The 26,214-nt window shown below is 40.1% G+C and overlaps 1 protein-coding gene across 1 annotated transcript in view; it reads left to right on the top strand.

Annotated features, from left to right (window-relative positions):
* CSMD1 (CUB and Sushi multiple domains 1) overlaps positions 1 to 26,214 on the top strand; it is an 833,985-nt gene that overhangs the window by 177,928 nt on the left and 629,843 nt on the right. Inside the window, exons 6-7 of the mRNA XM_040349812.1 lie at positions 17,086 to 17,189; positions 17,979 to 18,091. Of these exons, the coding sequence (XP_040205746.1) occupies positions 17,086 to 17,189; positions 17,979 to 18,091 (217 nt within the window). The remainder of the gene's footprint in view (positions 1 to 17,085; positions 17,190 to 17,978; positions 18,092 to 26,214) is intronic.

The raw sequence follows: 26,214 nt of genomic DNA, 5'->3' as shown, positions 1-26,214 counted from the left end.
CCGTGCCTCTGGGTCTCCATTGGCTGTATCGTTGCTCCTTGCTGACGTCATCAGAGCACGCCCTGATCCCCATTGGCCGGGACACTGTCCTCTGGCTCTGCCACACAATTGTCACGGATATCCCTGCCAAAGTGTGGCTACATCTATCGACCTCTATACCTTGCTCTCATCACATCTTTTTGAGCACGAAGGTTGTCCATCACAGAAGGTACATTTGAGCCATTACACTGCACTCTCCTTCTCCACTTGGATTTCGGTGGTCACCTTGTTGTAGGTGCGGCAGGGCTATTTTTGGGGACTCAGGATCTGATGTTAACCATTTCCATCACAGAATCTGTAGTGGCATCGTTGTTGGTTTATTATTAGATTTTATCAATTATATCACAATAATTGTTTTCCTTATTATTATAATCATTGCATGCATTTAAATGTTTTTTTATTATATGTAATACCAATGTTATTTTATTCTTACAAGACTATAACGTTTTATTCCATTTCCATTGAGTGCTGCTTTTTTGTTTTTTTTGAAAGACCCTCTAATGTCTATGAGCTTTAGGAATAGGTTTATATTTGAAGATAAACATATAAATATCAGAGACGTCATTTGATAACAATGCCATTTTTATTCTCTTTAGATTTGTTTGACCAAGTGTGAATATGTGAATGGACATCTGTTCTTGTGTCTTTTAAGATTTAATTTCAAAAATGCTTTTTCTTTCATTATCAACATGATACTTTAATGCCAGAAGGACTTCAGCTGCCACTACTAACATCACAGAGCTTCAGAATTTATATAACTATTGAAAAGAGCAGTTTGCCTAGACAGTGAAAACATTAAAGGCAAGGAAGTGTAACAACCCTGATGGCATTAGCTATGTTTACTCCAAATAAAATCATTCATTAATTAGTTCCACATTTATTAGAATTTGAAAGCTCAGTCACAACAGAGAGCACTGCATTCTAAAGACCTAGCAGGTCATGATATCTTTAATTCATAAAGCCAAAGTCGATCTCTTCCAATACTAAAATTAAAGACTGATAAGCTCCTTAGAAGACTAATATAACATTAATGAAGGAAAAGTCTGTCTTTACTGATGCAGAATAATCAGGCTGGAAGTGTCCCTCAAAGACGTTGTTAAAGTAGACGCTACATTTGATTACCCATCAAAACTGGCACACATGCATGTGATTGTTTTACATTTACTTAAAGTGAACCTAGCTATTTTGAAGTGACTCCATGCTGAGTCACAAGTAATTTAACAATTATGTTTAAATATTAAGGGGTAGATCCACAAAGAAAGTATGCCGGCGTATCTAGTGATACGCCGGCGTAATTTCAAAATTCCCACGTCGTATATTTGTTTTGAATCCTCAAAACAAGATACAACGGCATCTGGGTTAGATCCGACAGACGTACGTCTTCGTACGCCTTCGGATCTTAGATGCAATTTTTCGACGTCCGCTAGGTGGCGTTCCCGTTGTAATCCGCGTTGAGTATGCAAATTAGCTATTTCTGACGATCCACGAACGTACGAGCGTCTGTCACATTCTTTTACGTGTTTCCGTTCGGCTTTTTCCGGCGTATAGTTAAAGCTGCTATCTGGTGGCATACTCAATGTTAAGTATGGCCGTCGTTCCCACGTATCATTTTGAAAATTTTACGTTGTTTGCGTAAGTCGTCCATGAATGGGGCTGGACGCCATTTACGTTCACGTCGAAAACAATGATGCCCTTGCGACGTCATTTGGAGCAATGCACCCTGGGAGTTTTGACGGACGGGGTATGCGCAGTTCGTTCGGCGCGGGGACGCACTTCATTTAAATTAAACACGCCCCCTACTCGCCGCATTTGTATTCCGCGCCCTTACACCGGTAACTTATGGCGCAAATTCTTTCAGTATTCAAAGAATAGCAAAGTAAGCGCCCACACAGATGTATGTGGATCTGCCCCTAAATATTTATGTAAATCTAAAGCCAAAACTTTTTTTTTTTTTTGATAAAGTAGTTCTGTTGATGAAATTTGGTTTGAATTCATGTCCTATAAGGACAACAGGAAGTGAGAGAAAATCCATCCTAAAGAAAATCTATGTGGTAATTTGTTCCTCCCAGACAATTGTCATCAGAATGAGTGTTCCCATTGAAAGCTGACCCTTCGATTTCTGTTGTGGTGATAACTCAAAATGCTGTCTTCCCTTTCAGCCACTAAGACAATGGGTACTAGGACAAGTAAATAGGGTGACCCTACCTAACAAGAGAAAACAACTGACAGATTCTATAAGCTCTCTAGTAGTTTTGTATTTCCAGCGCTTTCCCACCTTTTGAGTCAGCACCTGAGGCTCCTGAAATCTGTAGGCAACCATCAGCTTTTTGTGAGTTAGTAGTTTCGTAGGATTAACCATGCTCTCCTACTTGATGTTACTCAGTCCTACTTATTGGTCAGGTAACAAGTGCTTTGCTGGGGAAAAGTATGGATCCAAATTTTTACCACTCTTTAAATGCTGCAATATTATTACATAATTACATTTTATTAGCCAGAAATATCTTTGTTTGTGCTCATGTCAGAATTAACTTCACAACATTGTCAAGTGACAGATTTCTATTACTAGTAGGTGTCCTAGTAAAATGCACAGCAAGCGCTTATGTGCTTTTAAAGTGGTTCGAAAGGCTCCAGGATTTTTACCTTCATGCATTCTATGGGATGGATCCTAAAGAGGAAGTAGCACAGTGGAGATGAATTTGATATGAAGATACGCAGCTCCTGGTGAATTCGGATCCAATGGAGATCCGGAATCTTGCAAGAAAATAAAGGTGCCAAGGTGCTGGATAAGTAAAAAGTGACCCTTTATTAAACACAAAATATTAAGACTTTCTTCTGGGTAAAGGAAGAGCATCACCGTGGTAGAGGGTGATCATCCACTGCATAGCAGCACAGACTGATAGAGGAATTGGTGAACTGGGTGACGGAGAGCCAGGACCACCAGAAATCAAACCACAGTGTCTGTACCAGCCTCCCTATAACACTCAAAACAACAACTGATGTCAGGAAGGAAGTGGACAGACATACACATTTGGCACTCTGCCCCTTTTTCAAAGGCAGCCCACTGTATGCTAAACAACTGGCTTTGTCTAGAATAAAGTATATATATATATTTAGAAAAATTGCTTTTTTTGTAGGCAGCAGTGAAGAAACACAGGAGAGGCTGCATAGCAAGGAGGAGACTACATAAGCAGCAGGGGAAGAAGTAATGAGATCAAGGATACAGCGCCACTGCACATAGGTTGCTTTGCAATGAGAATAATAAAAAACAAAGGATTTTTTATGTGTATAACACAGAACAGGGGCAAAACTGATAACTGCAGAAAAAGATGAAAAATATCTATAGGAAATGCAAATAAATCACAATGAATCATCTGCCATGAACCATCTCAGGAACCAGTCGGACTACAATACCCAGAAGTGCACTAACATTAAAAAATCTCTCCATATCTGATAAGTATTCCATAAAATCTTTTACTATATTACAATAAATGTGAGTCAGACCTGGTTCACACTGGGGCGACACGACAGGCGGCTCAGCCGCCTGATGTGTCGCGTCCCATTCAATGCTATGGAACCGTTCTAATAGGAGCGACGCAAGTCGCTCTGACTTAGAAAAAGGTTCCTTTAGGACTTCGGGGGCAGCTCGGGGGCGACCTGTATTGAGTTCTATACAGAAGTCGTTTTGCAAATCGACTCTGAAGTCGTCCCCAGGACGACTTGCAGAGTCGCCCCCGAAGTCGTGCCGCTGCTGTGTGAACCGACTCTAAAAAAATGTACACTGCCAGTGCTTGTTTTTTATATGTAAAAATAAGCTTCAATACTCCAAACTGGTGTTTGTAAACATGGGTTACTTTGTATCAAAAAAGTCAATTAAAACAGTAGTCACAGAAACTGTATTTCAAATCAATTACAATTAGTAAACTTTAGTGTGTTGTGAATGGAAAGCTAACAGCTAAAGGAACTAATCCTAATTAGGAGCCAGTGGGAATTTTTTGTAATGTGATGGCAACTAAAGATTTATAAAAATGGTAGTATTCTTTTCTAGAATAAATACAAAATATAATGCATAAATACATATATATTATGCATGTGCCTAGATATTATATAGAACCATTTGGAGAGACCTTATACAAACTGAACCAGGTAAACTACAAGATGGCATGGATTGCCAACTCCTCATTAAACCTCATGAGGCTCAAAGTGTTACATGTGAAAATCTGAAAGGTTTCTCGCAAGCAGTTTTTTTTTATCTTTCTGCAAATGGAAGATTATTGGCAATCTGCTTGATTACCCAAACTCGTACACCTTTGGTGGACTGACAAACTTGAAATGTTTGGCGACACTATGGTCCACATCTTCTTCCTCAATTAGTCTCCTGTGGTCTCCAAATCTAACTCTGATGGTAGGGATGGTGCGTCCCACATAAAGGAGGCCTCAGGGACAAATGAAACAGTAAACTACAAAATTAGTACTGCATGTAAAAAACTTTTTGATGGAATACACCTTACCAGTGTTATCAACAATTGGTTTCTGATGATGATTAATACAAGTACACATTTTACAAGTGTGTGATGTGTATGTCACCCGCGCAAAAAAAATATTTTGTGTCAAAATATTTTAAATAGTGAGTCTGCTGCAGTTTTGTGTTCCCCACCAATGGTGTGGCGTAAGTAATGTCACAAGAAAAATATAATAGCTGTGCCAACCCTATAATAATAATTATATATTACCACTACTCTTTAAACAGTGAATAATCAAAACTGCCCATCAATAATTAATGAAGTGCCATCACATGCATATTAAGTGAACAGAATAAAAATAAAAATTGTACATTTCAAATAAAGTGTTATTCCTTATATGTAAATAAACATATGCTTTAAAAAATTGAAATATAGAGATATAGTCCCAGTTTTTCTCTTCAAAAAATGATCAGCTACATCCCATGTGCTCAAATCCACATCCGTGACTGAAAAAAAGGTTTTATTTACCAATTCGTGAGGACTCCACCACATTCTGAAATGAACACTCACCAGAAACAAGATACACAAGCGCCTTCGGTTTATATCCGTGTTAACCACTCCACACAAGGATCAATCTGAAAATTTTCCAACCGGTATGCCAAAAATCACTTCATATACCTCCATATATCTCAGGATCTCATAGAAAGCAAATAAACATCATTGCGCAATATATTTATGCTTTATTTAATATAAAAAGTAAAAAATAAAAATGTATAAAGTCTTTCCAGAAATGTTTTTGGGGCTGACAGGTAACGTTCGTTCCCAAGGGCTAGCGTGTGGTCCAAGCCTCAATTTCTTGCAGGATGAGGCAGGAAGTGGCGTGGATAAAACGTTTTTTCAGTCACGGATGTGTATTTGAGCACATGGGATGTAGCTGATCATTTTTGAAGAGAAACACTGGGATTATATCTCTGTTTCTATATTTCCATTTTTTAAAGCATATGTTAATTTACATATAAGGAATACCACTTTGTTTTAAATGTAAACATTTTGTTAAAATTTTGTTCACTTAATATGCATGTGATGACACATTATTGATGGGCAGTTTTTAATATTCACTGTTTAAAGAGTACAGGTAATATATAATTATTATTATAGGGTTGGCACAGCTATTATCTCTTTCTTGTGACACATTTTACAAGGTTTCTTTTAAGAACTGAAACATGCCTTCAAAGGTTGCCATAGGGTGAAATTATGTTTGGGAGCTTCTCTGAGTTTGCAGGGAGCAATAATAGTTTTAATATTGGGGCTTGTTTGTAGACAAAATCCAGCTTAGAGGGGATAGCTGAGTTGAGTTTGGAGTCTTTTCGCAAAATGGTCCAATTCCTGGATATAATCTGTTTTATTTACCTATGTTTGCAACAAAAGTTAGTAATGAATTTTAAAGGGGTTGTAAAGGTAATTTTTGTTCCCCTAAATAGCTTCCTTTACCTTAGTGCAGTCCTCCTTCACTTTCCTCATCCTTCGATTTTGCTTTTAAATATCATTACTTCTTCTGAGAAATCCTCACTTCCTGTTCTTCTGTCTGTAACTCCACACAGTAATGCAAGTCTTTCTCTCTGGTGTGGAGAAAGCCTCTTGAGGGGGGAGGGGGCAAGCAGGAGTGTCAGGACGCCCACTAACACACAGCTCCTTTCTCTATCTGCAAAGTAGAGAGTGTCCTGACACTCCTGCTTGCCCCCTCCCCCCTCAAGAGTCTTTTTCCACACCAGGGAGAAAGCCTCGCATTACGGTGTGTAGTTACAGACAGAAGAACAGGAAGTGAGGATTTCTCAGAAGAAATAAGGACATTTAAAAGCAAAATCGAAGGATGAGGTAAGTGAAGGAGGACTGCACTAACGTAAAGGAAGCTATTTAGGGGATTTTTTTTTTGTTTCATAAGTTTTTATTGGGTGAACATGAGAGCATACAGTAAAGTACAATGATACATCCAAAAAAAAAAAAAGTAGCGAGAATATAGCTTTTTTTGGCTATGAACAGAAATTATTGCAAACATTTTTTTTTTTTTTTTTTTTTAAACTTCAGCATACAATCATGTGTTGCAAGTCAATCCTCATCTGAAGAGGGCATATAAAAGGCATACAAGTAAGACAAAGAAGATTGTACAATTTTCATTATGCATTATGAACCATAGGGTTCATCCTAGAACATTTTTGTTGTGAGGGGGGGGGGGGATTTTTTTTACCTTTACAACCCCTTTAAGTCAGCCTGTGGATGCTGTGCTCTATCAGGACCATCAATGGGGAGATAAGGGAACAAAATACTCCACTTTTGGAGTGTTTTTAGATTTTTTCCAAGAACTTGGTCTTAAGGCAAGCACCATGGGTGCCATGGCGACCGGGCCCCTTGCTGCAGGGGGCCCTTAAGGGCCCCCTGTACTCTTCGATAGAAGGAGCGTCAGTTAAGAGGCAGGGGCGCCTGAGATGAGCTCCCCGATCGTCAGCCAAACTGTGCAGGGAAGGAGCTTGTCACGTGAAAGTAGTGTGTGCTCTTTGTCTCCCCCTAGAGTTCAGTACCTGGCAGGAAGAGCCAAGGTAAATGTCTGCCGTTTTTTTTGTGTGTGCATATGTATGTTTGTGTGCATATGTATGTATGTATGTGTGTGTGTGTGCATATGTATGTGTGTGTGTGTGCATGTATGTATGCATGTGTGTGTGCATATGTATGTATGTTAAAGCGGTTGTATACCCACTGTCATTTTTTTTTTTAAACCTGAAAAGCAAAAGCCATAATCAGCTAGTATGCACCGCATACTAGCTGATTATGAAATACTTACCTTGGAACGAGGTGAGAGGAACTTACCTGGTCCACGCCGAGGGAGATGTCATCTTTCCTCGGCGTGTCTTCTGGGTATCGCCGCTCCAGCGCTGTGATTGGCTGAAGCGGCAATGTCGTCACTCCCACGCATGCACGCAGAAGACTTCTCTCCGGCAAGGTCCGGAGGCTGCCGGCCCTTTAGCCGAGGATCCCCACTGTGCATGCGCCGCTGCAGTCAGCGGCGCATTGCGGGGGGAATATCTCCTAAACCTTACAGGTTTAGGAGATATTCTTTATACCTACAGGTAAGCCTTATTATAGGCCTACCTGTAGGTAAAAGTGGTAGTACAGAGTTTACTACCACTTTAAGGTGACCAGATCTTTAAAAGGAAATCCGGGGACATATTTTTTTTTTTTACTAGTAATGATGGAAATCAGCGACTCTCTGCCCGTTGCCGCCACCGCCCGCCTCACAGCCTGTCAAGTCTCACTCTCTGGGCCCCGGCTACTACTGGGTGGGGAGCGGAGGAAGATCACTCCACCAGGGGAAGGCAAGGTGATAAGCAGGCAGGCAGCAGGCTGGGGCTTGAGCCAGGGCAGAAGAGGCATAATCATCAGAAAGGAGCACAGATAATGGAAAAAAAATTACACCCCCTAAGCTAGTAGGAGCAGCGGGTGTGTAATTCAGTATTTTCTTTCTATTCTGCACTGACTGTCTTTGAAATTGCCCAAGCCCCTGTTTAAATCCAATCTGTGGACAAAACCGGGGACAGACTTGGTCAGGGGACAGTGTTCTCAATACGGGGGCTGTCCCCAGAAACTGGGGATGTCTGGTCACCCTAATGTATGTGTGTGTGTGTGCATGTATGTATGCATGTGTGTGTGCATATGTATGTATGTGAGTGTGCATAAGGGTGCATGGGTGCCGCCCCCTCTCTCCAGCCACCCCCTCTATGATTAATGGATAGATTCATGAATAGCATTAATCTATCCATGGTCACCGCTGCCACCCCCATATTTAGATGTCCAGCCCCTTTTTGGGCACTGGGTGCCTGAATTACAGCGGGGGGGGGGCTCACAGTAAACCCAGGTGTGTTAGAAGGGCAAATTAATATTCACTTTCCTAACACTGAACCACCTCTCCACCAATCAGGTGTGCGGGTCTATTACCCGTCACCTGATTGACTGAAACGATAGGATCGGCTATTGGATGATTATCAGGAGGAGAGGAAGGGAGATGAGGACGGCAGGAGACGCATGGAGGACCCCGCTCGTGGCGGTCACCTGCTGCCCCACGAGACAGGGTAAGTGCCGGCCAAGCGGACAGGGGGATTCACAGTGATGGCATTCAATGGCACAGTTGCAGCATGGCAGCATTTAATGGGCACACCGGAATTTGATGGGCACACTGGCGGCATTTAATGGACACAGTGGCAGCATTTGATGAGCACAGTGGCAGCATTTGATGAGCACAGTGGCAGCATTTGATGGTACAGTGGCAGCATTTAAATGGGCCCAGTGACATCATTTGGGCACAGTGGCAGTGTTTGGCACAATGGCAGAGTTTGATGGGCACAGTGGCAGCATTTGATGGGAACAGTGGTGGCGTTTGATGGCACAGTGGTAGAGTTTGATGGGCACAGTGGCGGCATTTGATGGGCACAGTGGCAGCATTTGATGGGAACAGTGGTGGCATTCGATGGCACAGTGGCAGCTTTTGATGGACACGGTGGCAGCATTTGATGGGCACAATGGCAGCTTTTGATGGGCACAGTGGCTGCAAATAATGTTTTTTTAAGAATTTTTCAGTTTGCTTACGCCCCCCAAAAATTTTTGAGCACCAGCCACCACTAGTTTATATGTGCATGCATATGTGCATTTATATATGTATATATGTGTGTGTGTGTTTTTATATGTGTTTGTGTTTACATGTATGTATGCACATTTTATGTATGCGCTTTTAATCCTGACCCCCTATATGTGTACAATCAGAACCTATTTGTTTATTTATTTTTTGATTGTTCATAGTACCAGCAAAAAAAGTCTGTTCTTTCAAAAAGTGATCCATGCTCAGATCGCTTTTCAGAGGCATTTGACAGCCGGTAAAGAGGCAATATCTTGCCTACTGACCGCCTGTTTTAACCCCTTATATGCATCATCGCTATGCTGCAACTGCATGCAATGCACACAGTTGCAGGGGGGTTTGCAGTGTAGCCCCATTCACCTAGGGGTATACTTCAAGGGTGCCCTGACTGGAAAAAGATTGAGAAACACTGACATAGAGGAACCGATGCCTCCATCTTCCTCCTGCAGCCGCTGAATGCCTGCAGGAGGGAGAGGAGGAGAAGCAGGGGGAACTGTAGAAATCGGTTCCTTTATATGCAGCCACCCACTTGCAACCGGGTCCTGTTTCGCCACCAGGCTCGGAGAAAAGAGCCCTGTCTGGGGGTCAGGGGGGCCCTTCATGATTTCTTGCATCGGGGCCCTGAAGGTTCTAGTTACGCCACTGAAGCAAGCTATCATGATTGAAAACCATTCATGAAAGCTAGAACTATTACTTACAACAGTCATTTTAGTGACACTGAACTACTCCAATGACAGGATGTAAAAAAAGCAAAAAAAATAAAATAAATAAGTTTAAAAAATTTAATAAAAAAAATCACCAGCCATTATCCCTGATCACTGCCACACCAATCATTTAATGACGCTGCACTGCACTGGTGACAGTATGAAAAAAAAATTGTGTAAGAAAAATTATAACTTAAAAAAAAACCTCACCATGCATTTTACTAAATACCTTGGACTGACTACTTTCGAAAAAAGGGTCACTTGGAGGGTATTTGTACTTCCCTGGTATTTTAGGGCCTCAAGAATTTAGGCCATCAGTACATCAGGATTGATCAATTTTCAAATATACATATACCATAGTTTGTGGACTCTATAACTTTTAAACAGACTAAATAATAAGCACAACTGTGGGTTATTTTTTTTACCAAATAAATGTAGCAGACTGCATTTTGACCTAAATGTATGAAGATATTTATTATATGTTTTTAAAACTTTATACCAGAAGCTACAAAAAAGGTGCTTTTTTTCAAAATGTTTGGGATTTTTTAGTTTATATAACAAAAAAAAACAGTGGTGATATAATACTATCAAAAGAAAGTCCTCTTTGCTTGAAAGAAACTATATATAATTCAATTTGTGCACAATCTTGCATAACCTAGAAATTGTTTGTTAAAGTAGCACAGTGCTGAATAGCAAAAATGCCCTGACCATGAAGGGGGTAAAACCTTGCAGAGGTCAGGTGATTAAAATTAATGCATAGGCAAAACATTGGGAAGGGTTAAATCCCTCCCAGTGTATGTTTTTATTTTTTTTGCTATTTCTGTCCCATTGGAGGGATTATCATTTACTTCCTGTTTCAAAGACACAACAGGAGGTGGGGGGCATCTCTTCAACATATGGGAAGTTCTCTTTTAGACAGTTGTCATCAGCCAGCTTATGATCCCAGTTTTACTCTCACTTTATCCCTGTTCCGGTGCCAACTTTAAAATGTTGTTTTCCTATCACTTTTTTTTTCAGGGACAGTGATCCCCTAGACCAGGGATCCTCAAACTACGGCCCTCCACCTGTTGTGGAACTACACATCCCATGAGTCATTGTAAAACTCTGACATTCACAGACATGACTAGGCATGATGGGAATTGTAGTTCCTGAACAACTGGAGGGCCATAGTTTGAAGACCCTTGCCCTAGACAAACAGAGTAAGTGAATCTTCCCAGTAAGGAAACAATACATTCCTTCACACCAAAAATTAGAACAAATTGGGCTTTACACATACTCTACCAATCCATATGTCTTGCACTGGATGAGAGCACATCAATCTAAACAGGGGAAAATGGTATGTGAAAAGTAAACCCTGTAATAACTCCTGCCGACACAGCAACTGTATTTTCTCTGCCCAGGCAGCACAGGTGCAGGGTACAGCCTATCATTAACATGATTCGCAGTACGCCTCTGCACTCCTGTATATGGTGATGATATTGTAAACATTAGTACAGTGTGTGTGTGTATGTGTGTGTATATATATATATATATATATATATATATATATATATATATATATATATATACAGTGGGGATCCAAAGTTTGGGCACCCCAGGTAAAAATTTGTATTAGGCCCCGTACACACGAGAGGATTTATCCGCGGATACGGTCCACCGGACCGTTTCCGCGGATAAATCCTCTCGAGGATTTGCGAGGATTTTGATCCGATGGAGTGTACTCACCATCGGATCGAAATCCGCACCGAAATCCGCACCGAAATCCTATCGCGATGACGTGTCGCGCCGTCGGCGACGTGCGTGACGCTGTCATATAAGGAATTCCACGCATGCGTCGAATCATTACGACGCATGCGGGGTATTCATTCGGACGGATTGATCCGGTGAGTCTTTACAGACCAGCGGATCAATCCGTTGGGATGGATTCAAGCGGATAGATTTGAAAGCATGTCTTCAAATTTTTATCCGCTGGAAATCCATTCCAGGGGATAAAAATCCGTGGAAACAGATCCGCTGGATTGTACACACCAGGGGATCTATCCACTGGAGCCGGTCCGCGGATCAATTCCAGCGGATGGATCCTCTTGTGTGTACGGGGCCTAAATGTGCATAATGAAGCCAAGGAAAGACGGAAAAATCTCCAAAAGGCATCAAATTACAGATTAGACATTCTTATAATATGTCAAAAAAAGTTCGATTTTATTTCCATCATTTACACTTTCAAAATTACAGAAAACAAAAAAATGGTGTCTGCAAAAGTTTGGGCACCCTGCAGAATTTATTGCATACACTGCCCCCTTTGCAAAGCTGAGACCTGCCAGTGTCATGGATTGTTCTCAATCATCGTCTAGGAAGACCAGGTGATGTCAATCTCAAAGGTTTTAAATGCCCAGACTCATCTGACCTTGCTCCAACAATCAGCACCATAAGTTCTTCTAAGCAGTTGTCTAGAAAACTGAAAGTGAAAATAGTTGACGCTCACAAAGCTGGAGAAGGCTATAAGAAGATAGCAAAGCGTTTTCAGATGTCAATATCCTCTGTTCATAATGTAATTAAGAAATGGCAGTCATCAGGAACAGTGGAAGTTAAAGTAAGATCTGGAAGACCAAGAAAAATATCAGACAGAACAGCTCGCAGGATTGTGAGAAAAGCAATCAAAAACCACGTTTGACTGCACGATCCCTCCAGAAAGATCTGGCAGACACTGGAGTTGTGGTACACTATTCCACTATAAAGAGATACTTGTACAAGTATGGTCTTCATGGAAGAGTCATCAGAAGAAAACCTCTTCTACGTCCTCACCACAAAAATCAGCGCTTGAACTTTGCAAATGAACATTGCCTGATGCATTTTGGAAACAAGTTCTGTGGACCGATGAGGTTAAAATAGAACTTTTTGGCCGGAATGAGCAAAGGTACGTTTGGAGAAGAAAGGGCACAGAATTTAATGAAAAGAACCTCTGTCCAACTGTTAAGCATGGGGGTGGATCAATCATGCTTTGGGGTTGTATTGTAGCCAGTGGCACAGGGAACATTTCACGAGTAGAAGGAAAAATGGATTCAATAAAATTTCAGCAAATTTTGGATGGTAACTTGATGCCATCTGTGAAAAAGCTGAAGTTAAAGAGTGGATGGCTTCTATAAATGGATAATGATCCTAAACACACCTCACAATCCACGGGGGATTACATCAAGAGGCGTAAACTGAAGGTTTTGCCATGGCCTTCACAATCTCCTGACCTCAACATAATTGAAAATCTATAGATAGACCTTAAAAGAGCAGTGCGTGACAGACAGCCCAGAAATCTCAAAGAACTGGAAGACTTTTGTAAGGAAGAATGGGCAAAGATACCTCAAACAAGAATTGAAAGACTCTTGGCTGGCTACAAAAAGCGTTTACAAGCTGTGATGCTTGCCAAAGGGGGCAGTACAAGATATTAACTCTGCAGGGTGCCCAAACTTTTGCAGGCGCCATTTTTTTTTGTTTTCTGTAATTTTGAAAGTGTAAATGATGGAAATAAAATCTAACTTTTTTTGACATATTATAAGAATTTCTAATCTGTAATTTGATGCCTTTTGGAGATTTTTCCATCTTTCCTTGCCTTCGTAATGCACATTAATACAAATTTTTACCTGGGGTGCCCAAACTTCAGATCCCCACTGTATATATATATATATATATATATATATATATATATATATATATATATAATTTATTTTTGCAAACACTTATGTACTCATGGTTATGATAACACCGCTGTTACTTGGGCTGTCTGAGTGAAGGAAATATGTCTGTAATCATACTCATCAGGCTCAGGAGACCTGTGTGCAAGAGCCACGGGAAGGGATAGTTGTATCCAAGAGATAGCATACTGTTTATATACAGAAATAGGTTATTTACCCAATTGTATGCTAGATAACAAATAAATATTAAAATGTATTTACTGTCCAGTGTGTCCAAAATTTATGTTGCACTGATTACCTACTTTCTTGCTGAAAGACAAATACATATAAAATGTATTTACTGTCCACTGTACAAATGTATATTGCACTAGATTGTTTTTTTTTTCTGCCTGAAGAATACCTTGCTCATTTAAAAGCAATACATGTATCCTTTCATGAAGACTGTGCAGTAGAATATGTAATTTGGGCAGTGTAAAAATGTGTAAGTACAAAACCTATTTTTAAAAATCTGTGTTTAAAAAAAGAGGGCCAGATTCACAGAAAAAGTATGCCGGAGTATCTGCTGATGCTCCGGCGTACTTTCAAATTTGCCGCGTCGTATCTTTATTTGTAATTCACAAACAAAGATATGACGGCATTTGGCTAAGATCCGACAGGCGTACGGCTTTGTACGCCTTTGGATCTTAGGATGCAATACTTCGGCGACCGCTGGGTGGAGTTTGCGTTGTTTTCCGCGTCGGGTATGCAAATTAGCTGTTTACGGCGATCCACAAAGGTACGCGCGTTCGTCGCATTCTCTTACGTCGTCGCTAGTCGGTTTTTCCCGTCGTAAAGTTGCACTTGCTTTTTAGGTGGTGTAATATTAGACAGCCCAGGTTAAAGTATGGCCGTCGTTCCCGCGTTGAATTTTAATTTTTTTTTTTGCGTCAGACGTCCGGGAATACGAAAGAACGTAATACACGTGGCCGTTCAAAAAACACGTCGGGGCGCCGTAATTTCATGCAAAGCACGGCGGGAAATTTCCTAACAGAGCATGCGCAGAACGTTCGGCGCGGGAACGCGCCGAATTTAAATGGTACACGCCCCATTTGAATTAGGCGGGCTTGTGCCAGACGGATTTACGTTACGCCGCCGCAAGTTTACAGGCAAGTGCTTTGTGAATCAAGCACTTACGATTAAAACTTGCGGCGGTGTAACGTAAATGACATACGTTAAGCCGCAGCGCAAGTACGTGAATCTGGCCCAGAATACCTAAATTGTACTTATAACATTGCATTTTTTGGTCTTTGTTTATTTTCATTTTACAAAAACAGTTATACAGCAACAATAAAGGACATGCCGGTATACACACTCACAGACAGAACATAAATCGGAACAGGTAGTTCCACATCCTGTCTTTATTACAGGAATTATTTGAATGAATAACCTAAACCCACAGTTCATACAACAAAGTGGTAGCCGGGTCTACGATAAGCCAAAAACAAAGAGGAAATCTGACTAGCTCAGCCATGGAGCTCCAATTTTTGTATATTTAGCAAGACTTGCTTTGGCCCAGTGTATCAACTTAAACTTAGGTAAAGCTATATTGTTTAGGTTGAAATAAGTGTCGCTGGAGTCTTTTTCACTACAATAAAATAGTTTTATGAGCTTGAAAGCATACAGTGCAAATATTGTTAGCACTTCACCTGCAAGAATTAAGTCATTTTTATAGCCTAAGAAAAAATACCTGTGTAGTTAGATGCTTGAAGTCCCAGACAGGAAGACAATTTACTATGTAGGTCAGATCAGTACTAACTCAGGGCGTGACCAGAAGAGGTGGACGATATTGGCAGAGGCATGAGGACATGTTCAGCATTATGAATTGGGTAACAGGCCCATTTTATAGAAACAGTCTAGCGTATAATATCAACAGTGGATACACCTAAATTAATCAATGAATTGGTTATAGAAATAACACTGCTGAAAATATAGCAGGTGATTTTGTCTCACATATTTCAGGATAAATTATAAACATGAGAAGACTATTTTTTTTAGGTGTTTTCAAATGGTTGGGAGCCATTTGTTTACAGTAGATTGTAAATATTAGTAACTACTTTCTTCTGGGTGATGTCATGAAGTTGTGTAGTTTGAAAAAGATATTTGGAGGGAACCAATTTGTTCTTTATAGCATGTTTTAGCAATACATATTTGAAAATCATTTTATTTGGTATGTTTTTTGCAAATTAAAATCCACTAAACAACACTGCAAAAGAGTTGTAACAAGTATTATATCCCATTTACTCACACCAGGGAGTATCAGGGTGATCATATAATTCACATAATTTGTGCAAGAAATAATAGGCTGATTGGATAGAAGATAGGCCAGGTTGCGTATCTGCTCAAATGAGCACACCATCCTGACTTCTGCCAATGAAGCAGTATTCATCAGTGAGGAAACAAACCAGCCATATATAAAGGTGAGCTGGTAGGTAAATATGCATTTCAATATATTTGTAAGAGGCAAGCCACCTATGCCTATTGTAGCTTGCATGGTGGTTGAATGGGTGTGTATTCTGCCAGATAAAGAGATAGATAATGATAACTATCCTATGAGATAGCTTTTGAGGAGAAATTGGGGAGGGGGGTCTTAAATGTAAAAATGTTGGGGCAGATCAGGCTCCACTTTAAATGAGGGTAATTGGGAAAGTTTTTTCACTCATAATAATGCCCAAATGCTTAAAACTATCTATTTCAATCATAATGCAGCTATAAATGGATAGTCAGTAGAAGGGCTGATTACAAATGTGGTGGACTTCTTCCTAGCTCAATTTTAGGTCAGAAATAACCAAATACCTAATTAATACCCATAAGAGCAGTAAATGAGGTCTCCAATCCATCCTTGTATACCAAAGCATTGTTTACTAGAGTTTCGAACTGTATACTCTTCAATGCAGATGATTGCCAGACATGTCAAGCCAGGGGTTCCATAGCAATTGCAAAAAGAAGTGGTAAAAACAGAAAGCCAAAAGTTTCCGCCTAATGTCTAGGTGCTCACTGAACATAGATCCTTTATGTGTCATGCAATAATGTTTCTCATAATATGGCACAATGGTAATATTTACCTTCACTGTAGGAGAAACAAGAGCATTTTTTTTTCTGTGCAGAACTGCCTCAGGGAAGAATATACTTACCTCCCTTCCAGCTACCAGCTGAAGATAAGAGAAGCATAGGGGTTGATTTACTAAAACTGTATAAGTGTAAAATCTGGTTCAGCTCTTCATAGAAATCAATCAGCTTCCAGTTATTTTTGCCAAAGCCTAATTGAAACTGCTGAAGTTAGAAGGTGATTGGCTACCATGCACACCTGCACCAGATTTTCCACTCTTCAGTTTTAGTAAATCAACCCCAGAGTGCCACTGTAGAAGATGAGATAGTATACATTATTTGGGAAACACTTCTGTGCAGTAATTTTTGGTGAAATGGAATTTAATATGTATGTGAACTTATAATAAGTGTAAGCTTTTACTTTTGACACACAGGTGATCAAGATTTCTTTTGAAGTTTTTGAGCTAGAGAGAGGCTATGACACCCTAACTATAGGAGATGGTGGAAAAGTAGGTGACACACGATCAGTTTTATATGTGTAAGTATACTATTTGTAAAACTTCTTCCTCACTATTTGTAGGTGAACCTTGCATCTAGATTCTGCCATGTAGTTTGTATTAGGGCATGCATCCATTTAAACCTCTGTATTTCATGTAATTTAAGTAGTAACTTCAATATAGAAGGGCTTGCTATAAAATTAGGTCTCCCAAGGTAGGTCCTCTCTTAAGAGAAAGCAAAGACAATAAAATACTTCAATGTTCTAGAGCAGTATTTTTCAACTCCAGTCTTCAAGGCGCCCCAACAGGTCATGTTTTCAGGATTTCCCTCAGATGAAACAGCTGTAGTAATTACTAAGTCAGTGAAACTGATCAAATCACCTGTGCAAAATAACGGAAAGCCTGAAAACATGACCTGTCGGGGCGCCTTGAGGACTGGAGTTAAGAAACTCTGTTCTGAATTTGCCAGAATGCATTTTTGTTAGGTCACTGAATAATATTCCAGTGAATTATGAGACAGAATGCAGTGGTAGCAAATTAAAAATAGGAGATGGACCCAAGGGAGCCAGTGCTGGTATTTTGTCTTCTATCTTATAGGTATGTGTACATTGCTGTGACTATTACACATTTTGATACATTAATTTCTACTAGTTATTGTTTAAAATTAAATTTCATAGCAGAATTCCTTTTACAAACATTTGAAAGGGAAATCTGAAGTTACAGATAAAACATCAAGCCTTTAGAGACATACTGTAGCTATGTATGTGTGTTAACATGTGTATAGCTTAATAACCATATAAATTGTATTTTTGTATTTTGTATTTTGTCAGTCTCACAGGTTCTAGTGTACCAGATCTCATTGTTAGTATGAGTAATCAAATGTGGCTGCATTTACAATCAGATGACAGCATTGGATCTCCAGGATTTAAAGCAATTTATCAAGGTTTGTTTTTTATTACCTATATAAAATAGTTTACAAATAATTGTTATTTTATTATTTTAATAGTTATTAATTTATTTGTGGCATGATATAATGGAAACACATTTTACAGTGCAGGAAAATATATATGCAGTATTAAATTTTCTAGAAGTGCTACTGTATTTATACCACAGTCTTTGCTTAGTACTAAAGATTTAAACTGATTCATGACTAGTATGCAGCCTGTGTAGTTAGTGTGAGGCCTCATACACACAACCGTTTTCCTCAACAAAATCCATCAAGAAACTTGGTGGCAAAGCTTTTTTCCCGAGGAAAACGGTCGTGTGTAGAGATGGCCTGCCGGTTCGCCAGGCGGTCGTTTCGCGGCGAACTTTCATCGTTCACGGTCCACCAAACCGTCGGACATCTGGCGATGTTAACGGCAGTCCGCACTGTTACATGGGTAAGAACTTTGACCTATGACACATCCATCAGGTGGTGCAGGACAGCCAATTGAGACATTTCAGCACATGGACATACCCCCTACCTTATAAATAGACCTGATCTGGCGACCATCTTACATTCTGCTGTTTGTCAGTGTACTGAAAGGGTGCTGTGTTTGGAGCACGGACAGGCTGTATTATTTCAAATAGCTATCCAAAGGTACACAAAAGTCATTTAAGGACTGGAATAGGTGTGCTACTTGCTCTAGTATATAGGTGTCTAATACATTTATATACTTTTTGTCAGTGTAGGGAGAGGCTGCTGTTTGGAGCAGGGACAGGCTGTATTCATTCAAATAGCTATCTAAAAGGTCCACAAAAGTCATTTTAAAGACTGGTATAGGTGTACTACTTGCTCTAGTATATAGGTGTCTAATACATTCATATACTTTTTGTCGGTGTAGGGCGAGGTTGGCGTTTCCAGCAGGGACAGCGTTTAGCGACACAAATCGCTACCTAACAGGTCCACAAAAGTCTTTTAAGCACTGGTATAGGTGTGCTACTTGGTCTGCACTGCAGTACATGATAGTGTGTAATACATTCATATACTTTTTGTCAGTGTAGGGCGAGGTTGGCATTTCCAGCAGGGACAGCGTTTAGCGACACAAATTGCTACCTAACAGGTCCACAAAAGTCCTTTCAAGCACTGGTATAGGTGTGCTACTTTCTGTGCACTGCAGTATATAGGTGTAATATACACTTATAATATACTTTCGAATATAGAAATCATATTGTAATGGATTTGTATTGTGCAGCATTGTGACTGGCGGTGTATTTGGTTACTGCTGGATTTTTGCCTCTTTCGCTGCGTTTCCTCTGCTACACACATTAAAAAAATGTCCTGAAAAAAAAGTTTCAGAACTGGTGAAATAAACCAGTGGCCCCCCAAAACGACAGATTTTGTTATATACCTTCTTCCACATATACTGCACTTCTCTAGAGACTTTTGTCACAGGGTAATTTAAAAAAATGTCAGGCAGAGGCAGGCCCTTCTGCAGGGGTGGTAGGGGTAGGGCAGGAGCACCAGGCCGGAGCCAAAGTGGGAAGTGGCACAATGTTCGTTCGATTACGTCAAAGTATGCACCAGACTCCGCTTGAGTCACAGGAATTATTTTCTGATCCATCAGAAGAGGAGGTAGCAACAGCCGGCACTCAGCAGTCTGACGACAGTACTCAGATCAGACCAAGGAGGTTGGTGACCGCTGTTGTTGCCTACTCCGAGATCTCTAATGTTAGTGATGGGGAAGGCAGCCTTTGCAGTCAATGCATAAGTCATGGTAAGCCCAACACTCACCTAGGGACGACCGCCTTAAGAAGGCACCTGGCCTCCCATCAACGAGCCCAGTGGGAGCAACGTCATCAGAACCCACAAAGCCACACTCCAGGCTCTCACCGTCCAGCCTCTTCTCCTTCTCATTTCCCTCTATGCTCACATTTATCCTCCACTCCACCTTCCATCATGCCTTCCTCACGTTTTTCTGCAAAAAGGCAGGCTTCCGTGGCCCAAATGTTCGATCGTGAAAAAAAGATGACGCAGGATAACCCTCTTGCCCATCGGTTGACCGCTGGCTTGTCGGAACTGATAGCCCGCCAACTACTGGCATATAAACTGGTGGAGTCAGAGGCCTTTCGAAAATTTGTGGCCATTGGAACACCACAATGGAAGGTCCCAGGAAGGAATTTTTTTTCACAGAAGGGCATCCCAGAGATATATCGCCATGTTCAGCGGCAAGTGAATGTATCTCTGGCACACAGTGTCGGTACCAAGATACATCTGACCACAGACATGTGGTCTAGCAAACACGGGCAGGGAAGGTATATAACTTTCACTGCCACTGGGTGAACCTTCTGACGGCCATCAAGCATGTAACCCGTGGCACCCATGTAGATTTGGTTTTACCGCCATGGATTACATGGAGGCCTGCCTCTGCTTCTCCTCCTCCTCCTACTCCATCCTCCATCTCATCCTCGGCTGACTTTTCATTTTCCGATGCTACCGTCTCTTTCGCTGCTCCGCCCACAACAGTGTTGACTACCTCACATTTATAAAAATGAATGAAGCATGGATCTCGGAGGAATTCAACACATGTGACCAGTAAACCATGTTTCATTCTGGTGAACGTCTGTGGGATAATTTTTGGGCCTGTACTGGCAGACACTTTATTCTGTATCCGTGAATGCTTAATGTACCACCAGCCACAGAATACAAGGTTGTTTGCTGTCAGATGAATGCCTGTGGGCTAATTTTTAGGGCCTATAATGGCCGACACTTACTTCTGTATCTGGTGAATGGCTTAATGTACCACTAGCCACAGAATACAAAGTTGTTTGCTGTCCGGTGAACGCCTGTGGCCATGGGCTAATTTTTGGGGCCTGTAATGGCCGACACTTACTTCTGTATCCGTTGAATGCCTAATGTACCACCAGCCACAGAATACAAAGTTGTTTACTGTCCAGTGAGTGCCTGTGGCCGTGCGCTATTTTCTGGGGCCTGTAATGGCTGACACTTACTTCTGTATCTGGTGAATGCCTAATGTACCACCAGACACAGAATACAAGGTTGTTTGCTGTCAGGTGAACGCCTGTCGGCTAATTTTTGGGGCTTGTAATGGTGGGCACTTACTTATGCATCCGGTTTTTCACTTAATACTTCTGGTAGGTCAGTGTCCATGTTGTGGGACTATTTGTGCACAGCTAGTAAGTATTTTGTGGCTGAAAATATGACCTGAAGGTTTTTAATATTCGCCTGCCATTAAAGTCAATGGGGCCCGCGGGGACTTGCGGTTTGCGGACATTTGCAATCGTTCGCGGTTAGCGTTCGCGAACCGTCCCGTCGGATGTTCGTCCATCACTAGTCGTGTGTATGTTTTTCATCGAGAAAACGGTTGTGGATCTCGATGAGAAGAAAAGAGAACAAGTTCTCTTTTTTCTCGTCAGGAGTCTCAATTTTCTCGTTGTGTTTCTCATCGAGCTGGTTTATGACGAGAAACACATTCGTGTGTATGCTTAGAAACCCACGCATGCTCAGAATAAAGTATTAGATGGGAGCGCGCTTCGGTAAAAGTAGCGTTTGTAATGGAGATAGCACATTCGTCATGCTGTAACGAATCGCGCGAATCGTCTCTCACCAAACTTTTACTTAACACGCAGTAACATGAGATTAGCAAAAGCAGCCCCAAGGGTGGCGCCAGAATAATCAAACTTCCCCTTTATAGTGCCTTTATACGTGTTGTACGTCACCGCGTTTGAGAACAACAAGATTTTGTCTTGACAGTGTGTATGCAAAGAAAGCTTGACAAGATTCTCGACAACCCTGACAAGAAACTCGTCGAGGAAAACGATGTTTCTTTTATGACGAGATTCTCGGTCGTGTGTACAAGGCCTCAATCACAAACCCTGATCTATATACTTGAGCCAGATTAGTAACTTGAAAGTCAAGCATTTGATCAGCATGACCACTAGACAAATAATATTTTCAGATGGAAAAGTCAGCAATGACAGCCTACATATTTCTTTCAATACAGAGTTACTTTAAAGTCCTTTTAATTTGGATGCTTTTCATATAAATTTGTAATGTAGTTGTGGATATACATTTTCTTATATTTTTTTATTTTATTTATTGGTATGTGTTAGTTCTATACTATGAACTATTGAGCTATGCTATTTTGCAGTGGTCAGCCTCAGGGACCAAAAACTCGGGCTACTGTGTACAAATTTCAAAGTGAAGTAAAAAAGTCTAACAAATAGTGCTTCTAACTTAATCAGTGCTAAAACAATCAAAAATAAACAAAGGTAAAAACTAAAAAATTAAAACATAGAAAATGATATTGATCTGCAGATCCAAGTGAGCCAGAAAACAATTTCAAAAAGTCAGTGTGACAGTTCATGTGAGACACACCAGCTGCTTTGTCTTTCAACCTTTACCACACCAAGTGATTCAATCACCCTTTAGGAATTGCATTCACCAGATTCCCAGTAATCAATTGCCTCTGAATATGTATGAAGTATTTTAGTTCACTGCCAAACAAACATCCATCAGGAGCTCTGGTTTCAATCAGTCAGAGATGGATCGTACAATCTAAACTTCCGATTCACCCAGATGGGACCAGCTAAAAACTTTCCATACAACTCAGGCAAAAGAAAGGGAAAAAAAGCCTCATAGTGTAAAACTGTAAAGACTTTATTTAAAAGTAAACTCTTTCCCTTAATACATTGCACTTACAAACAAATTGTTTAGAAGAGCAGTTAAAAATAGGTAATGCACTGTGTCAACGGTTCTGTTATTCTCACCAACCTTTATGGGATTAAAATTGTCCGTGGTGGTTCCCAGGTAGAGACCGGAGCCAGTTACCAGTGCAGAAAGCACTTTAGGTGTACCACACGGCACTGGGGACACTCGAATGTAGTACTTGGAAGGGGTTGGCGTGCATTCCACCGCCATAGTAAAATGAGCTGGAAGTTTGAGACCCGGAAGTGACATGATCAGAATGCGCATATATGAAAATATCAAATATATATTTCAGATAGATATTTATGAATCAGGAAAAAAAAAAATACTTCTCTGGATATATTATACATATAAGGCATCATACAGACATCCAGTACAGTAAATAATGAAAGAATGAAACAACACTCCTAAATGTTATTTGATAATCCTTCTTTTATTTGTGCTTAACTAAGCAAGGCTTATGTCCCATATGTACTATCAATTATGCAGATAAATTCAGCTACTACATTTTAGAGAGCTTGCTTAATTAGAGTGAAATGATTCCTTTGGGTAAAGATTAGCCTCATAGTTGCTGATCAATAACGAAAGAAAAGATTCTGAGTTTAACCATTGACATAGTTCCAAATACATTGATATGTACATAATCTAGATCATAAGTGTGTGCATGTATGCCCTGAGGTGCATTTCATCATAATGGCCCTGTGTGCTCTCCTGACCCCCCTCTCATCCAACAGTGCTGCTGGGTTCACCCCTCCCCTCTCCTGCTGACTGCTGCAGGGGGTTGCTTTCAGGACGGAGATCGGGTAAGAGGCCAGAAAATATGTAATTTACTGGCTTCTACCTTTTCTTAATGAACTGAGTAAGTGATCAGTACCAATCACTAACTCTGTCCTTTCATAACTGAAGCATAGTAAACTGTGTTTACTATGCTCTAGTATGTGAACAAAAAGAAAGCTCTGTATAGAGCTATTCCTGTCCACTCATTCTGTGCAGCTAAGGCTGATACAAGTGTATCAGTGTTGAACACCACTGTGCAAATAATTTGTGTATATAAAAGAGAAAAGCTGCCAACACAAATACCCACATATAGATATTTGAAAAACACTCAAAAATATATATGTATGGAATTAATCCTTCGTATTCATAAATCACCAACATTTAAGTGCAAACAACATCACATATCAATTGCATACATATGTAACCTTGAAATTTTTTTGAATATTGGTCCTTTAAAATCATGTTACACACCATGGCCCGGATTCACATACCTCAGCGCATATTTCTGCCGGCGTAGCGATCTCATATGCGCTACGCCGACGTAACACAGAGAGGCAAGCACAGTATTCACTAAGCATTTGCTCTCAACGTTGCGCCGTAAAATCGTAGGCGTAAGCCGGCCTAATTCAAAGTAGGTGGAAGTGGGCGTGATCCATTTAAATGAAGTGTGACCCCATGCAAATGATGGGCCAAACGAACGGCGCATGCGCCATCCCGTGGATGTATCCCAGTGCGCATGCTCAGAATCATGTTAAATAAACTCCCTAAGATACGACGGCTCAATGCCTACGATGTGAACGTAACCTACGCCCAGCCCTATTCACGTACTACTACGTAAACGACGTAAAATACGACGGCTGTTCCCTGGTCCATACCTGTGCATGAGTTGCGCCTCATAGATGGGGAATAACTATACGCCGGACGTAAGCCTTACGCAAACCACGTATATTATGCGCCGGGCGCAACTACATTTGTGAATCGCCGTATGTCTCTCATTTGCATATTTGCAATGAGGCGGCCAGCGTAAATATGCGCCCAAGATACGCCGGCGTAGGAAAGTTACGTTGGTCGGAGGAAGACTATTTTCAGGCGTATCTAGTTCTATGGGCACAGCGCATAGATACGACGGTGCACATTTACACTTACGCGGCGTATCTGTAGATACGTCGGCGTAAGTGCGACGTGTATCCGGGCCAATGTATCTGGTTCATACATAAACACTTAAAAATGAAATAAAATTAAAAAAAGTCCCAAAAGAATGATCATAAAAAAAAAGACGGATCTTCAGAAAACGATCCATCTTCTCCTTTGCCAAAACACCAGTGAACCAATCTAGTTACCATCACCAGAAGGAAAAGCAAAACTGCTTACACTGTGATATTGCCCCAGTGTTAGTGGAAGTCAAATTGACATTTTTTATTATACAACCACGCCATGATCGCTCCAATGGATTTCAAGAATCATGTGGACAGCTGACAAGATTCACCAGGAAGATTTCCTGGGATTATTAAAATGCACAGAGACCTCCTTTATAGAATTCCTTTGTATGCATATATGTTATAGTTCCTGCCCTTTATAACTTCCCTATCCTTAAATGGTATGGGTGGGGGGACGGGGCTGGGTAAACAGAGTACATATGTCACTAGCCGATTTTGTGCTGCTTTCTCTTCTTGCATTTTTAATTTTCGCTGATATATTTGGGGAGTTGTGAAAATGCTAATATGTTCATGTATGGAAAACATTAACACCTTTAAGATCCCATTTATATGTCTGCTTTACCTTGAAGTATAAATATACATTGGTTCATATTAAATAATTACTATATGAAACAGTGTTTTGTTACCTAGTGCTGTAAATTATATATATTGACTTTTGAAAAGCTACAATAAGCAGAAATAGGTCTTCTGGCAATGTTTTCTACTTCAAATGTCAGTCTACTGAGATTTATTTTGAAATCTTAAATGTAGAGACAAAGCAGGAAGAGATGGCCCTAGGTTCTGAAGCTACTTTAAAGTACCAAAGGATAAATAACAAGATATATATATATATATATATATATATATATATATATATATATATATATATATATATATATATATATATATATATATATATATATATATATATATATATATATGTATATGTATGTATGTGTATATATATATATATATATATATATATATATATATATATATATATATATATATATATATAAATTAAGAAAAGGAAGCCATGACAGCACATAATTTAACTCATCCAAATTTGAAGTGTGATATATATTTTTTTACATAAAATTTAAATCTAATGAAATTTGGTATTATACTTCTCAAGCCATTTCTAGACTGGTAAAATTGTGCACTGAAATATATCAATATTTAAAAGAAGAACGGTAAGAAATGTTGTTCCTAGAACAGCACAATATCCTTTTACATGTTTTTTTTTTATTATTTATTTATATTTTATTTTTCAATTCATGTAAGAAGCAGGCATTCATGTTTTTATTCTTTGCTGCTTCTTTTAAAATAAGCATTTTCTTTGTTTCAGCTCAGTCCTTTTAGTCTTGTAGTGTGTCAAAAGCTCCTTTTCAATGGGACAACATTAAAAAATATTGTTCAGAATTTCAGGAGTTTTTGATAATG

Source organism: Rana temporaria, chromosome 4, assembly GCF_905171775.1.
Source record: "Rana temporaria chromosome 4, aRanTem1.1, whole genome shotgun sequence".
Lineage (NCBI taxonomy): Eukaryota > Metazoa > Chordata > Amphibia > Anura > Ranidae > Rana > Rana temporaria.
The sequence above is the reverse complement of the archived record's forward strand: the minus strand, read 5'-3'. Positions and strand labels throughout refer to the sequence as shown.